The 15,623-nt window shown below is 46.9% G+C and overlaps 1 protein-coding gene across 2 annotated transcripts in view; it reads left to right on the top strand.

The window, feature by feature from the left end:
• The window catches only part of LOC118795264 (serine/threonine-protein kinase STK11-like), a 32,526-nt gene continuing 16,903 nt past the window's right edge, over positions 1 to 15,623 (top strand). For both annotated transcript variants that reach the window (XM_036553632.1, XM_036553631.1), the window contains exons 1-7: positions 1 to 107; positions 1,165 to 2,183; positions 9,329 to 9,412; positions 10,648 to 10,737; positions 11,030 to 11,162; positions 11,865 to 12,001; positions 12,865 to 12,992. In XM_036553632.1, the coding sequence (XP_036409525.1) occupies positions 1,900 to 2,183; positions 9,329 to 9,412; positions 10,648 to 10,737; positions 11,030 to 11,162; positions 11,865 to 12,001; positions 12,865 to 12,992 (856 nt within the window). In that variant the 5' untranslated portion in view covers positions 1 to 107; positions 1,165 to 1,899. The remainder of the gene's footprint in view (positions 108 to 1,164; positions 2,184 to 9,328; positions 9,413 to 10,647; positions 10,738 to 11,029; positions 11,163 to 11,864; positions 12,002 to 12,864; positions 12,993 to 15,623) is intronic.

The raw sequence follows: 15,623 nt of genomic DNA, 5'->3' as shown, positions 1-15,623 counted from the left end.
AACAAGATGGCGCTAGCCTGACGGCAGCTGCTATGAAGGATAGCGAAACCTCAGCTGACACTCATGCCGATACCGGCACAAATCAAGGGGAAAAGAAACCGAAGCAGGTACAACATCGCATATAATGCACTACTCATTGCAAATGTGTAAATGCCTAGGGCAGAATTACCCTGACAGGACATCTAAATCATAGGTAGCTGGCCAGCTAGTCAGCCATAACTAGCCAGATAGCTAGCTAAATAGCTCACTACAAACTAGCTGGCAGTGTTATGGAGCTAGCTAGCTAGCTAGCTAATATCTGTGACCAGCAAGGCTAGCTTGCTTATAAGCTACTGTAGTTGATTCGATTCTCCGGCACTACCGGTGTTATACTACTCAGCGTTAAATAGGCAGCTACCTGACTTCAGATTAGAAAGTTTGAAATAGGGGATATAGTTTATTTCACGATGCAATTGGACGGTCCAAATGAGAGTTTGGAAATGCAAGAGTTAAACTGCAAATAAAGTCAAGGAAAGCGTGTCTGGACGGAGAGGTGCTAGTGTATGTTCATTGTGCACGTCTTGGCTGGTTAACGGTATCTACATTGTGTTCATCGCAGATGGGTAATGTGAGCTATCTTGCCAACTAGCTACAGTGCGGTCGGGGGGATTATAGCAAGCAGTCAAATATTAGCAGTTAGCTACTTAGCCAGGGATGCGCCGTTGGTACAGTGCGATTTAACCAGCTTTACTTAGTCTAACGTGTGCAGTGTATAGCTTTCTAGTTTGTATATTATTTACAGCGATGGGCTAACTGTAACATGTGATACTTTCCACCCAAAGCTAAAGAAAATGCCAGTGCGGAAAATGCAATTTGTCTTGTAGCTAACATGACGCGAGTTGGCCAGCTGATGATAGCAACGCGCCGCTAGTGAAGGCTATGGGCAGATTGCATGCCGCCAATATATTCATCCACATTCACAGTTTTTACACAGCTGCTAGCTCGCTAGTTAGTAAGTTACTTGATGTAACTTAATAATGAGTTATTGTATTTGCCATTTAATGTGAACTGTCACTGCTACACCTTGTGGAAATGTGTTGCTAACGTTACCTTGAAAATAGCTGGTAATATATTTTTTGAATAATTGATCCCAACTTGTATGAAAATTAGTTTCTTTTATTGCAGATGCTCGTGGAGCAAGATTGTCACAAACAGAAGATGGCTCTCGACGTACTTGCTGCTTACTCTACAGTAGCAAACTAACTTGATAATATTGTTTTGGTTGATTTAGGGGAAAACGGACGATTTTCATGTCATGAGAGAGATTATGTAAAGTCGCAGTACGAAACAGGTAATATTTTGATTGTGGTCAATTGTCGACCAAATGTGGCGTCGGTGAAAGATGATTGTAAGATGATACATTTCCAAATTCAGCAGATGTCCTTAGGTAAACAGAACAGGATGTATGGATCTCCAGTGCAGGCGTGCTGAGCGTGGGGATTTGAACCAAAAATAAAACGAGTACTGTACGACCGTTTTGCCGCTTTCCGGATTAGATCACGAATGGAAATGTCGGCAGTGCTATCGTTGGAATATAATCTCTGCAGTTTGTCACAGATGAACTAAACAGTACCGTACTCGGATTTCCACTGGATTGCACTGCGCCGGACTTCAAGTTTTCCCCCTTTCCTTTTCCCGACGTTCATCGTCAACCCACCCCCTCGTGTTCTCAGATCTTTTAGTTGTGCAGTAAAACTGCAGGGTGCTTTACCCTGACAAAACCTCAATGAAAGTGAAGACGTCAGTGTTTCCGAGCTGGAAGAACGTCGTTTCTGAAACGAGCCTCGGTTTGCTGTTTTAAATAAATATAACTTGAACACTGCGCACGGAAGGGGTGTGTCAAGAGGAGTCTCATCGAGGATGAGTGAGGGCGATCTGCAGCACATGGACTACCTGACGGAGAACGAACTGATGGGGATGGACACGTTCATCCACCGCATTGACTCCACCGAAGTGATCTACCAGCCGCGCCGCAAGCGCGCAAAGCTGGTCGGCAAGTATCTGATGGGGGACCTGCTCGGGGAGGGCTCCTACGGCAAGGTTAAGGAGATGCTGGACTCTGAGACTCTCTGCAGGAGGGCTGTCAAGATCCTCAAGAAGAAGAAGCTCAGGAGGATTCCCAACGGGGAGGCCAACGTCAAAAAGTAAGTGAAGGGGTGGGCGGGGGTGGCGGGGATAAGGTGCTAACAGGAGAAGCGTTTGGGACACAGCTTGGGGCACAGGTGGAGTTAGTCAAAAGGAGAAGTGTCAAAATTTCTTGGTGACACATTAAACTGCTGTAGAATTCAGCTGTACTTTTATAACTATGTGCTCTTAGTCACATCGTCATCTTTTTCTATAGTACAAATCCACACAGCTTTTTTGTTAGTGACACTAAATAGACATTATTTGATTTTTTTTAACTTACTCCGTGGTAATAAAAGTCTCGCACAAGCTCCAGATGGAATTGTCATTAAAATATAGACTAGACACTCAAACTACCTCAATATGTGAGCTGTAGATCACCATCTCTTTCAGGTGAAACCTTATTAAATAATAATTACCCTGTAAAATATAGTTGAATTAATTAATCCAATGCTTTGAAGGTCCTTACTCAGATGGTAAAAGCAATGACATCCTAACTTGAGGATCTGACTTCTTATTATGAGGGCCTGTGACATGATTATGATTTGTAAATTGAATCTGAGACGCAAATTGAAGAGGCCTGTGCTTCTGAGATGATTTTTGTGCACTAGTTAGCTAAGAAAAAATATTTAATGGATTTGTTTTGAGGTTTATTGCCCTTCTGAGGATTTTCCTCTATGGGTGTGAAGGGCTTACAAGTGGTGGTGTGTGTGAAGTTAATAGGCAAGAGCATGAATTCAGTATGTGTGGGCGTAATTTTTGGAAGGGATGTTTTTTGTTGTATTGGCATATATTTCCATTTAGAGGCTTCTTGATTGCCAGTCTCATGGCGCAAATGAATTGCACCCTGGAGTTGCTTGGAGTCAATGAGACCCCAGGTGCCACTGAAGCAAGCGAGAGATAAATATGTGTGCATTGAATGCATGCTTGTCTGAGTAATCAGATGGATTGGTTGAGCAGATGGATTAGCCTCCTTTTGAATACAACAGGAGGCGTGGCCTTTCAGCAGTACACAAGTGTTTTGTGTGCTGTGCTAGTGCATGTCCTGGTCTTTCTTATCTGTTTTGTGTTTTGCATTCTGAGGAAGTCGTGATGTTGTAATGTGTTAACGTGTGAACAAAACATATTACGGCTGTTGTTGAGTGTGCACAAGCACACCTACCAGAGTATGTGGGGTTATTCTTGTCGGAAAAGATAATGTTAAAATATGGTCAGCGAAATATTGAATTGGAACAAAACATTTTTGTTGTGTAATTGTTTTAGGCATTCCTGAGCTTCTGTTGTGACATCACAATGTAGTAATGAAAGAGTGAAGTTGTGTGAACCCTATGATGGGTGGAGCTGCCATGTGCTGTTGGCCATTGATCCCAACCAGTCAGAAGACTTCTCTCTACAGCAAAGCACTGTGATTGGTTCCCGTCACTGAGCTATATGATAGCACCACCCACTAAGAGGTTTTTGAGGCCACACTCTTATCATTATGTGCTGTTCTTTTTAGCAGACAAAAATGTCTAGATGAATACACGTGGCGTCAGGTGTCTGATGAGTGTGCTGATGTCACCACACTGACCCACCATTTCATTGCATAATCCGTTTCTCTGAGGTGTTTCCTCAATTGGAAATCGCTGATGCCATTTGCCAACTGGATTTTTGATCATGCAGTAGAGTTTTAATTAATATCGTGTGCTGTTAGACCCAGGAGCAGAGGCCCAAAATAGCACAGTGAACATTTGACGTTTGGTACTCTTGGGTCTTTTTTTGTAGTTGCCGAGACTGTCTATATTTGGCTTAATCACACTGCTGTAGTGTACTCTCTTGATTGTGGGCTTGTAGCCCAAGTATTGCCACGCCTTCGCTCTTACAGAGAGGAGCCGAGGACGTGTGTGGACAGCAGAACGGTGTTTTGGGAAAATGTGGCTAATTGTTGTTTAGTTATACGCTCAGGCTGCTTCTCTGTAGTTACCCTATTGAGAAAGTTGATCCCTCTGTTTATTTAGGTTATTTAAACAGATGAAGTGTACTGACCGTCTGCTTGTTTTTTTACCTTGTTTTGGAGACCCCCACGCACCCCTGCATGGCATATCCCCTCCCTCGTGGTACTCTTGTGTCTGAGGACTGCTGGGAGGAGGGGGTGGGGGGTGGGGGGGGCAGCAGCGCATGCAGGCTGGAGATAATGCACTGTTCACAATGTGGCTGCAACTGCCCTGGTTCCATAGACAAACAGACAGGCCCTTGCTGATGCATGAAGAGAGAGCGCTGCCCAGGAACAGAGCAGAGACTCACGGGTCAGGATGCTGACGCAGAATCAAGGGAGCTCGTGTCTCTGAGAGAGAAAGAGAGAGGGAGAAAGGGAAGGGGGGGGGAGAGGGAGGGAGGGAGGGAGGGAGAGGGAAAAAGGGAAAGGGGGCGGAGTGGGAGAGTGAGAGAGGCGGAAAGAGAAGGAGAAGTTCATTCGTTTATACTGATACTGTGATGGCCGCTGTATTCTTGTCCTGTGTTTTTGATTGGCAGCGGGCTGTGGTGGTACCTGTTGTACGGCACAGCAGTAGAGCGTCAGAGGGAGCGATGTGGAGCACCGTGTGGCAGCTAGCTGCACGCCTGCCGCAGGCTGCGTCTGACGCCCGCTCAGGGCCAGAGTGGCTCTCGGACGGACCGCAGTGCGGCGATCAGCTGTCCTCGCGGGGACCCCGCTGCCTCTTTGTATTGCATGTGAATCGTTTACCCGAGCGGGTCAGTTAAGGACCACCCAGAGAGGGAGCTGAGGGAAGCTGTCACTCCCAGGGCATTTTCTTTGATGCAGTACCATTACTGCAGTGCAGCTGGGGGGGCCAGTGCCGTGGGCCCCGATGCAATCACTGCCTGAAAGAGGATAGCAGAAATCAGTGAAATCAAGGCAAAGGTCCGTGCAGGACGCTCGTGGGCAAACAATTCCCTCCGCAAGCACAGGAGACCCTTGCATAATCTATGTGATTATAGCTTTATTCCATAAGTATACATATTAAACACTTGTCTGTTCCATTATTGCATAGTTTGTAAGCTGAAAATGTGGATATTTTGTGCCAGGAATAAATCTGCCTTTGTTTACAAGTCTGTGTTGTTGGTATGGTACAGTGTTCTCTAGCATCTATCCCTCGTAAATGTCGGGTCTCTTGGATGTCAAGCTGAAACGTTTGCTTCCTGAACAACCCAATAAACACAGTGCGGGTTTGGTTTGATGCACCAAGTAATTATAAATAGCAAGAGCTGGTGACTCAGCGTGTGTTTTGTACATCCATATAAACGCTTGCCCTGGGGTCATTTTTGTTTTCCTCCAAATGCCGTCTTGCTGACTTGTTATTTAGGAATGGAATATTTCACAAGCCAGCTACGTACTGCTGTGTGTTCAACCACAGCTGTTAGGCGAATCGCTGATACCTTTTCGCTGAACAGCTCCATGCACCCTTCAGGCTGTGCCAGTGGTGGTGTGAGTTTGTGTCAAGTGTTTTCCTATTCGTCCTTAATGCCGATGACCTCACAAAACACTGTCTCTTTTTGGGAGGGTGGGTGGACAGGTGGGTGTGGCTCTCTTGCCTCGTAAGGCATTGGCACGGATTGTACTCTGCGCCCTCCAATCGGAACGCTGTTTTGTCGTGCCGTCTCAGGGACGCCGGGAGCGGGTACTGACTGGAGTGGCCTGGGTCGGTATGGTGGTATTGCGTAACCTCTCTGGAGCTGACTGGCTCTCTCTCCCCAGGCCTCTTCCCTTTGGAATGTGGGACCCTGGCCAGGAATGCCCAGAGTGACCCTCTGCTCTTGAAGCCCTCAAAGTGGGGTCAGCATACTGTATAGAAGTGTTTTGCATGCAGTTTTTTTGATTGGTGGAGCCGGGTTTTATATACCCAGGCTGAGAACCAGAACTACATGACAGAACCTGGTGACTGGGTCAGGAACGCCTCATTCACACACAGCCCCTTGGGCTTGACAGCTGGAAGCTACTTCCTGGCAAGTACCTAATCCTGCCGTGTCACGGGCCAGGTCTTTAAGCAGGAATGTTTCTCTGCTACTACACTCTGAAGTGTATGCCTGAGCTGCTTGAGGCTGGCAGTGGGAACAGAGTTTGGTGAGAGTGCCTCTGGGGGTTTGACCATTGAGAGAAGTGTCTGGACGTCACCCGTCTGTCTCTCAGGCGAACAGGGTGGAGCATGCGCCCATAGCTGCTCTTCTCAGAGGTTACTCAGTGTCTGGGGGAGGTTCCAGTCAGAAACGCTTGCACGTGCGGTACTTTTTACGTGACTTCCTGGAATCCTGTTTAATTTGGCCACTGAAAGCTGGGGCTAGCTTTGGTTGACAAGCCTTAAGGGGGATATACTGACTGCCTCCATGTAGGGGGGTTAGAATGAAGAGTTAAAGCCTCCTCCTGCAGGAGGCACAGTTTCGAGTTTTCAAATGCTGTATCACAACATTGAGAGCTGTGTGAGTTTTAACATGCTTAAAAAGCCACTGCTATTAACGTACAGCTAAAGGTCATTACAAAGCAAGCCTCATGGCTACAGGCCCTCCGCCACAGCCCGCGTTCATTGGGTGCGACTGTATTAATAACACAATGTCCAGTGCAAGCCAGCGCGTGAAGTGACGTTTTTCTGCTCCGCGTCAGGTCACTCGTGGCCATTGTTGAGGATGTTGCCTGTGTGCTGTTGCGTGAACCAGCAAACTGCAGTTCAGAGGAGAATTTTCTGAAAAGGCTTTTCCTGGTTTTCCCCTCCGGTGGTTTGGGTCAGATGCCCTGTTCAGTTTGTTTCAGAACGCTGCCTCTGTGTCCTGTGTCAGGCTTAAGGTTCATTCATTAAAGCCACCACACACACACACACACACACACACACACACACACACACACACACGTTCTGCCATACTAAAATAGAAAACCAAAAAAATTAGCTCTGCACGGGGAGATAGCCGAGAAAGAGGTGGCCGGTACGTTTCCCTAAAATAGTGCTTTAATCGGAGGAGCACTCTACCCCCATCCTCCATTTGCATCCATCCCTTCTTGTGTAACTCGCACATAGAAATACGCCCGTAGTCAAATGTGCCCTCGTGTGCTCTGTTACACAACGCATTCGGAGAGGGGTGGATGTCACATTTGGCCTCCGATGCTCAGGCATTCCCGGGCTTGTTTTCTCTAGATTTACTCCGTTTGCCCTCTCTGTTTGATCACAGCTCTACGTCCGTCTCTGTTTTGCAGGCTATATTCGCAAACAAACCCACTGACCTGAAATCTAGTGTAAATGGTCACAGAGGCCAGTGATCTGCCGTCTGACCCTGTTGTTCGAACCTACGCGGCAGGCATGATGCAGGCCTGCTCTTATTAAAAGACAGATAATACTGATTGAAAATATAGTCCATTTCAGTTGTTTTTCTGGTGAGTGGAACTTAAATGTTAAACTATGATTTGTGTTTACTGTTTGACTACTAAAGGACTGTGGTCAGTGCTGTTCAAAAAGAATCGGGTCATAAAGTGGCCACAATGGCAAAATCCATTTTGAGCTATTGGTCTCTTTCCCTCATTCTTACATTTTTAGAAATGATATACCACATTTTTCATTTTAGACAGACGTTTCTCATACAGTGCACAGTTGACCTTTATGTGCCAAAGATCTATGACTGGAGAAATGCTCTAAGTACCTTTTTGTTTACACGGTAAGTATGTGGTCCGCTGAGTTGTGATGAGAAGTGTGATCATTGAAACATGGTCGTAAGTCCTTCCTGACTGCAGTCTGTTTCTCAGCAACACAGAAACGGCTGCCTGCAGCCAGTCATGTTAACCACAATGACCATTAGCTCTTAGTTGGGCTCAGTCATGTTGGAAAGCACAGCCCTGATTTGCCGTCTGGGTGCCTGTGACCGTTACATGACCTAAAGCGGATCGTCAGCGTGTGGGAGAGAGGCGACGGGGCTGTCGGAGTCGGAGCAGAAACGCTCTGCGGCAGTGATCTCCCCACCCAGCAGGCCTGTCTGTTCACGCTTTTCACTCCAGCGTTCAGCGTGAGATCGGATTCCCGCTGAACGCTCGCTGCCTTTGGAAAGGGCTGTCTGCCGGCCGCGGCACAGGCCCGCCCCGTGTTATTGATGTCGGCTCTTTGAAGAGGCAGGGCCGGTGTGGACTTCAGAGGGGGGAGACAACAAGGGTGTGCGAGCCTCGTGGCTGCATGGACTCCAGGATGAGTCACCACTGCTGCTGGCGGCTGTTGCCCGAGCTTTCTGAATGTTTCTCCTTTCTAATGAGCCGGGACTCTGCAAACACAATAGATTGTGAGGCAGAAGTCCACATATGACCGGACGATTAATCAGTGACCCTTAAAAACTGAACAATTTCCTGGCCAATTTTCTCTGCAAGGGGTGGCGTAGGGGAAGGGGGCGGGATCTGGGCAATCCCAGCATGCACCGAGGCCAGGTCGTCTGCTGGTACTCGCAGCTCAGCTCATCGCGGCCCCCGGCGTGCTGCCCGTTGCCGTGGTGCCGGTGTTTGTGCCGTAGGCTAAGTGAGGCAGGGCAAGGCCGTGGCGACCGTGGGTGAAGACCGGAGCAGGGAGCGCAGCCGAGTCACCCCGCCTCCCACTAAATGTGCTGTGACAACCGTGCTGTGCCCTTCCAGACCGTGTGACCGCAGCGTCGCCCGGGAGACGGAGTGGCACTGCAGCATCGCCTCTGATTTCACGGTTCACGGACTCGGGACGGAGAGCGGGATAGCTTTTAGAGGGCAGCCTGGGGCTGCCTGAGGAATCATCACTAGTTCATACCCTACTTGTCATTATATTTGCACCTTTTAACTGCTTTCATGGAAATGATTTTCTTTAATAGGTTTTCTGGTAAAAGTCAGCTAGCATTAGTGGGAAGTAGGATGTCCTAGGCCCACAACAAGAGAATGACTATTGCAGTGCTTTGCCGCGATTGGTCTGTCTGCCCAAACACGTTCCATCTGGTTACGGGTCGCCAGTGTTGATTAAAGACATAAAAAAGCGTATGTCCAAAACGAAAAAAAGTTAAGGAACAGGTCATAACAACAGCTCCTCCCTCTGGTTTGTAAGAGGAAGTGAGATTTTGCCTCCTGATATTACTGTATCTTACCATCGTGTTATATATTGTGGTTGTGTTGCCTGAACTATTTTTAACCTCTTTTTTTTCCTCACAGAGAAATCCAGCTGCTGCGGAGACTTCGACACAAAAATGTCATCCAGTTGGTAGATGTACTGTATAACGAAGAAAAACAGAAAATATATCCTTTTTGGGGGGGAAGAGGGGGGTCGGGGAGCAGGGTGGGAGAAAGGTGCATTTGGATTCTGTGCTTTCCTGAAGACGTGTTGTTACTTGCATTTAAATAAAGACTTTATTTTGTATCCATATCAGTCTGTGGTTCCTCAAAGTAAAGCGCTAATGGGAGTGGTAATTGGTGTTGGATAAGGAGGGAAATTTTCCAGCAGTGCTGTGCTGTGCTAGTCTGCATTCTGCAGCTGCTGATATCACAGACTCCGGCTGTTTAAAAATAGGATGCTGACGTTTCAGCAGAGGCAGTGTCTGGGAGCTGCGCTTCGGCGTACTTCAGTGACCTCTGCATCCACAAGCAGGTGCTTAGCAGGGGAGTCTCCCTCCCGGTTAACAGGCTGCTTTCCGCTGTGAATTTTTCATATAATGTGATTGCCGACGTCCCCCTGGACCGTAGGAAACATGACACGCGTTTGTGTTGTACTTACACCCCTCGTCCACAGGGTGTCTCTCTTCGACCCTCATGAATCCACGGCGTGCCCTGCTGCAGATGGGCCTCACAACATGTTCGAGCGTTGCGGGTTCTGTTGAAGTCTGTGGTGCCGGACTGCATAAAGCATTCATTATTCCTCTTTGCCGTTTGACATTCAAACACTCCCAAACTGATGTATTTGTAGTTCCTTCAGGATTTACTATTGTTGTTAATGTACTATTTGGCACGCGGTCTTGAAGTCGACATCTCGTTCTGTGAGGCGGCACATTGATTTTGGTGTCAGAGTTGACTGGGAAGAAAGTATTACAGCGATTAAGTTTGTAGTTTGTGTTTTAACCTGATGATGCGTAAACAACACTGTAGGAGTTACTGGTTAAAGAAGGTTCTGACGCAGCCCGCTAAGGTTATAGCAGAGCGCGGGGCACTCTGTGCAGCATAGCGAGTGACACAGCAAGCCGGCACATGTTTGCACCTGACTCCGCTGCTCCCGGCAAATGCAGTAGCTCCTCTCCCCTTTCTTATTTCCATAGTTACACAACAGCTCCATGAAACACTCCGCTGCGGGGCTGCGGGTTGAATAACACGCTGTAGCCGCGTTGCTGGATCCTGGGCTCCCAAAGCAGGCTAGCCGAAACGCCACGTGCGCTGCTCTGCGCAAACGTGCTCTCGCCGTGAACGGCGGTGACGGAGTGCCGTCTCGCTCAGCCGTCGCCGCAATGTGGGTCCCGCAGTTTCTCCTTGACCTTTGACCTCACGTATATGGTGATGGAGTATTGTGTCTGTGGGATGCAGGAGGTGTTGGACAGCGTCCCAGAGAAGAGGTTTCCAGCGTTTCAAGCTCACGGGTAAGTCTGTGGTTCACCCCCCCCTCTTTGACTGGGAGCCTCTGCAAACAGTCCTTCCCCATGTCCCGTTAACAGTGTAAGCTTGGCCCTGTTGAACAAACCACAGAAAGTAAATGATGGTAACAACATGCCAGTGTGGATCTGAAAGCAAATGTACTAAAAAAAACCTCTGCACACCTAATGTACAGGTGTTGGTGAACCCACTTAGAATGGATACCAGTGTTTCCCTGGTGAAATCTGTGTCACTTGGATGACTGAATGATTTAGTAATACCATGGTGCTCTTTGTGCAGGTATTTCTGCCAGCTTTTAGATGGCCTTGAATATTTGCACAGCCAGGGAATCGTTCACAAAGACATCAAGCCAGGGAACCTGCTGCTGACCACAGACGGCGCACTGAAAATCTCTGACCTGGGGGTGGCCGAGGTGAGAGCAAGATGTTTATGTATGCCCCTTTAAGGCCACACAGCTGCCGTCCCACTCACCAAGGGCTGCATTATTAGCAAATAAAACCTTGGGAAAGTGTTTGATTTGACACACCAAACTTTTATTTGTCATCCCTGTTATGAGCGTTGACCTTGTATGTACTTGGTATGTTCAAACACTTTCCCTGGGTTTAAATTCAAAATACTTATTAGCCTTAGGCTTCGGTGGCATTCACGGTAACTGATCAGTCTTAACTGATAGCTCACTCAATCTTAAAGTTCCATAAAGTGTGATGAGGAGAGCAGACCATCTAGCCGAGCCAAGCTCATCACTCCACCTGGCGTTTTGTCAAGCCTGGTCTTGAAAACTGGAAGGACCTCTGCTTCAAGGAGATTTTTTTTGGTGAACAGCCCATGGCGTTCTTTATGAGCCAACCGGAGGAACCTCAGATAGTGCCAGTCCTTTTTGACAAGTCAGTTTCATGACAGGAGAAGCTTTTTTCAGATTCAGATCTGAATTCCTGAACTCAGTTGGTTTAGAGTGATGGGTACAGCAAGAAGGGTTTAAGGTAAAGGCGGGGGGAGGTTTACAGTTGTTTGGCTTGGTATGGTATGGTATGGTATGGTATGGTGCGTGGCGCTCTATGTCCCTGCTGGCTTTGCCCAATGCGATGAGGGGGTCTCTTGGTGTCCTGTCCCGCAGGCCTTGCACCCCTTTGCAGAGGACGACACGTGCAGGACCAGTCAGGGCTCCCCGGCCTTCCAGCCACCCGAAATCGCCAACGGCCTGGACACCTTCTCGGGGTTCAAAGTGGACATCTGGTCCGCGGGTGTCACACTGTGAGTGCGGGGCCATGGGTGATGTCTGCTGGGGGGGGGGGGGGGGGGGGGGGATTGTGAGCTGAAATCTGTCCGCAGTTAGACACTTTACATCACCTCTTCTTCTCATCATTGTTGTTGTTGTTACTGTTGCTGCTGGTGTTGCTGTCATTGTTATTATTTTGAGTATTTATCCATTCTGAACTTATGAGAACTTACGAGAACAGCAGGAACATTAGTATGTGATACTAAACACAAGCACTGTCGATGAGTAACTAGCGGAAAAAAGGCTTTAATCATAAGCATGCTGCGATGATCGTTTTATGATACACTCTGTGTTCTTACTAATTCAACAGCCAATTGTTTTTACCTTTTTAATGCAGTTTGTGCAGTACCCAGACACTGTGTGTACTGCATAGGTTGTAGTGCACGTTTATGATTAGTGATTCAGTTTGAAAGGGACACTCCTAACCACAGTTTGTTTTCTTTGGATATAGCTAAGTACTCCTTCTTTAAGAACCTTATGCAGTATAATTGTGGAACACACAGTATTTTAGGCATTTTTGTGTAAGGATGCTTAAATTCAGGCAAGAGAAAAGCACTGTGTGACAGTTACCGAGGCCCTGGGGGCTGTACGGTCTCCATGGAAGAGTAGGAGCTGAAGTGATTCAAATTTTCTGAGTAATGTTCTGGAACTTTCTTAGCTGGCTAGAATATCTGTATTGTGGAGGCTGTGTTTGCAGTTTAATTGTGCCGGTCTCTGTCCCTGGGTAGTTTCTCCTTATCCTGCCTGTCCTGAATAGAGGAGAGGCTTATATTTATCATTCTTGTTCCATCGAATGAGTGTCCATTGACTGTAAAACCGTGTTTCCTCCCTCTCACAGGTACAACATCACAACGAGCCTCTATCCCTTTGAAGGGGACAACATCTATAAGCTATTTGAGAACATTGGAAAGGGTGACTACAGCATCCCTGAAGAGTGTGGTCCCCTCCTGTCGGACCTTCTAAGAGGTAAAGGGTCATTCTGTCTTCAGTTGTGCCTGCTGTTACACAGGAAATTTGAAATGGGAAATGCCCAAATGTGGCACCCTCCATGACATCTACTTTCAGCCAAATTCATAGCTCATACCATTATTTTTATCCTCGCGGTATTGTGTGTGCCTTGATATCCATCACAAAAGGGTCTGTGGAGCTAGATTACGCATTGTTAGCCTGTGATATCCAACTTGTTCTGCACTGCGCTTTTGTGTTTCTCTAATTGCATTGTGGGTATTCATAGAGAGGCTGGTTTGGAGAGGGAGAGTTTGCCTGAACGGATGCACGCTAACTGCACACTGTCAAATGAAAATTAAAGTAGTCGGGGACCAATCAGATGTTCTGCAGTGGGGCGTGAATAAAGAAAGGTTTGTTAGACAGCAGTTGTTCACAGCTTGGCCAGTAGGTGGTGCTGTGATTATGCTGCCAATACCATTTTATTCATATGAGAGAAATCACATCTTGGCTGTAAAAAAAAAAAAAAAGTCTCTTTTTGTAGGACAACAGGGCTGCTAGTAGGTGTTACATATGCTAATTATAATGGATACTCTTATGTTGAAGAAATCGGTTTCCAAAGATGTGAAATATGTGTATGGAGGGATTCAGGGAATCCCTGGTCTTAGATATACTCAAGGAACATTTATTGACAGCTTATGTATTCAGCTCCCTTGACTAAAAATTTTATCAAATTCTTGTTACTTTTGTCTATGATTTGGCAAAGTCCTGAGTGTAACAGAACTAGCTATTCCTATATCCCATTACATTTGCATAGAAGACTTAACAAGCTTCCAGTTTTTACATGTTGCCCACGTATGCAGCTGGATATTTACTGAGGCGATTCAGGTTAAGCACCTCACTCAAAGTCACTTCAACAGGGGACTACCGAGGAACCAAAGAGGCCACCTGTGGGTTATGAGCCCTGCTTCTTACCACTGCACCACATTGCTGCCCATTCACCATACCGTTACCCATATTCATTACAGTACATATGGGTATTCTCATACAGGTCTGCATATCTATCAAAAGTAAAGCAGTATGTAAATTTGTGAGCTGAACCTACAACCTTAAGGTTATGAATCCAGGTCCTGAATCACTGCACCACACTGACAGTATGCGGTGCTTCCTCTACAGCTGTGTAGCAACTTTATAATGATAAAACTTTGTAATGATAATTATACTTTTCTGATTAAAAGCCAAACCATCTCTCTCTTTGTCTTTTTTTTGCTGTCTCCCTTTCTCTCACCATCTGGTTTTGTTCCATTTCTTGCATGTGCTCTCTCTCTTTCTCTCTCTCCCCTCTCTCTCTCTCTCTCTCTCTCTCGCTCTCTCTCTCTCTCTCTCTCCATGTCTCACTCTCATCACTGTGATCACCATCTGATCGCCTGCCTCCACATCGTCACGGTGCGGGGTGATGTTTCAATTAGAGAGCCTAAAATAAGCCCCTGTGCACAGCACATGATCTCCAGTGACCTCACTGCTTTCCTCACATTAAATCAGCCTCCTTTCTTTCTCGCACCTATGAATGCACTGTTATGTGCAGGTTTTCAAATCATTATTTTTTTGTCGTTAATTTCCTCAGCAGAGCTTCTTGCCCAGGTTCACATCCACAGACTGCAGTTAAACAGTTTCAGTAGCTGGACATTCCCTGTTGCAGTTCCAGGTTTTTTTTTTTTTTATAAGTCAGGTCAACTGCACAACAGCAGTGCTGCATAAGGGATTTGGAGCTGCCACCTTCTGGTAAGCAGTCATGTTTCCTGTCCCTCTACAGAACATTGAAAGTGGAAACAGTGACAGTCTGAGTGCTGTCTTGTGCTTGCACACTGACTGGTAAAAGTGCTGTGTCCTTTGATAAAGAGACTCCCATTACGTTCACATTACATTGTTATTATTTAGCAGACAGTCTTACCCAAGGTAACTTACAATTAAATCCTTTTATACAGCTGGATATGTACTGACAGGCAATTGTGGGTTAATTGTATGTTAAATACCTTGCTCAAGAACAGTGCCCCAACGGGAAATCAAACCAGATGAGCCCTCCATCTAACCATTACACCACACTGCTCCACGCAAACTGCACGGACCACTTTGGTTCAAATGACCGTAGTGGGTGAAGGTTGGCACTCAGTCGGCCCAACCTTGACCTGGCTACTCATTCCATTTCTTTTGATTGGCCATCTGGGCTTCACCAGTAGGCGGCAGAGGCAGCGAGGCGGAGGGCCTCTATTGAAATGCGTTCCCTGAGAGATGTGGATTGATGCTGAAAGCTTTTGTGAACCCGCAGGACCTCTCTGCATTGGAGGCCAGATTGGAACGCCCGTTTCTAATTCTGATACCCGCAGATACGCAGAGTGTTGCCTTTGTTTCTGAAGTGCCGATGGCGCTGGCTCAATTTCTGAAGAGCCCTCATAAGCAATGGGCACTCCAGTTCCCAAGAAAAAATGGATTTGCTAAAAATGAACAGGCTGTCTGGAGTAATTGCAAAATATTTGGAGGAGAAGTGGGCGGGCGTTTGTGAGTAGGTCTCAGAATAGAACCCAGCTCAAGTGGTAAAGATGGTCTAATCGTGGATGAATATTACATTGATCCCAAGAGGGGTGATTGTTTTCT

This window comes from Megalops cyprinoides, chromosome 20, assembly GCF_013368585.1.
Source record: "Megalops cyprinoides isolate fMegCyp1 chromosome 20, fMegCyp1.pri, whole genome shotgun sequence".
Classification (NCBI taxonomy): domain Eukaryota; kingdom Metazoa; phylum Chordata; class Actinopteri; order Elopiformes; family Megalopidae; genus Megalops; species Megalops cyprinoides.
Note: the sequence above shows the minus strand (reverse complement) of the source record. Positions and strands in the feature narration are given on the sequence as shown.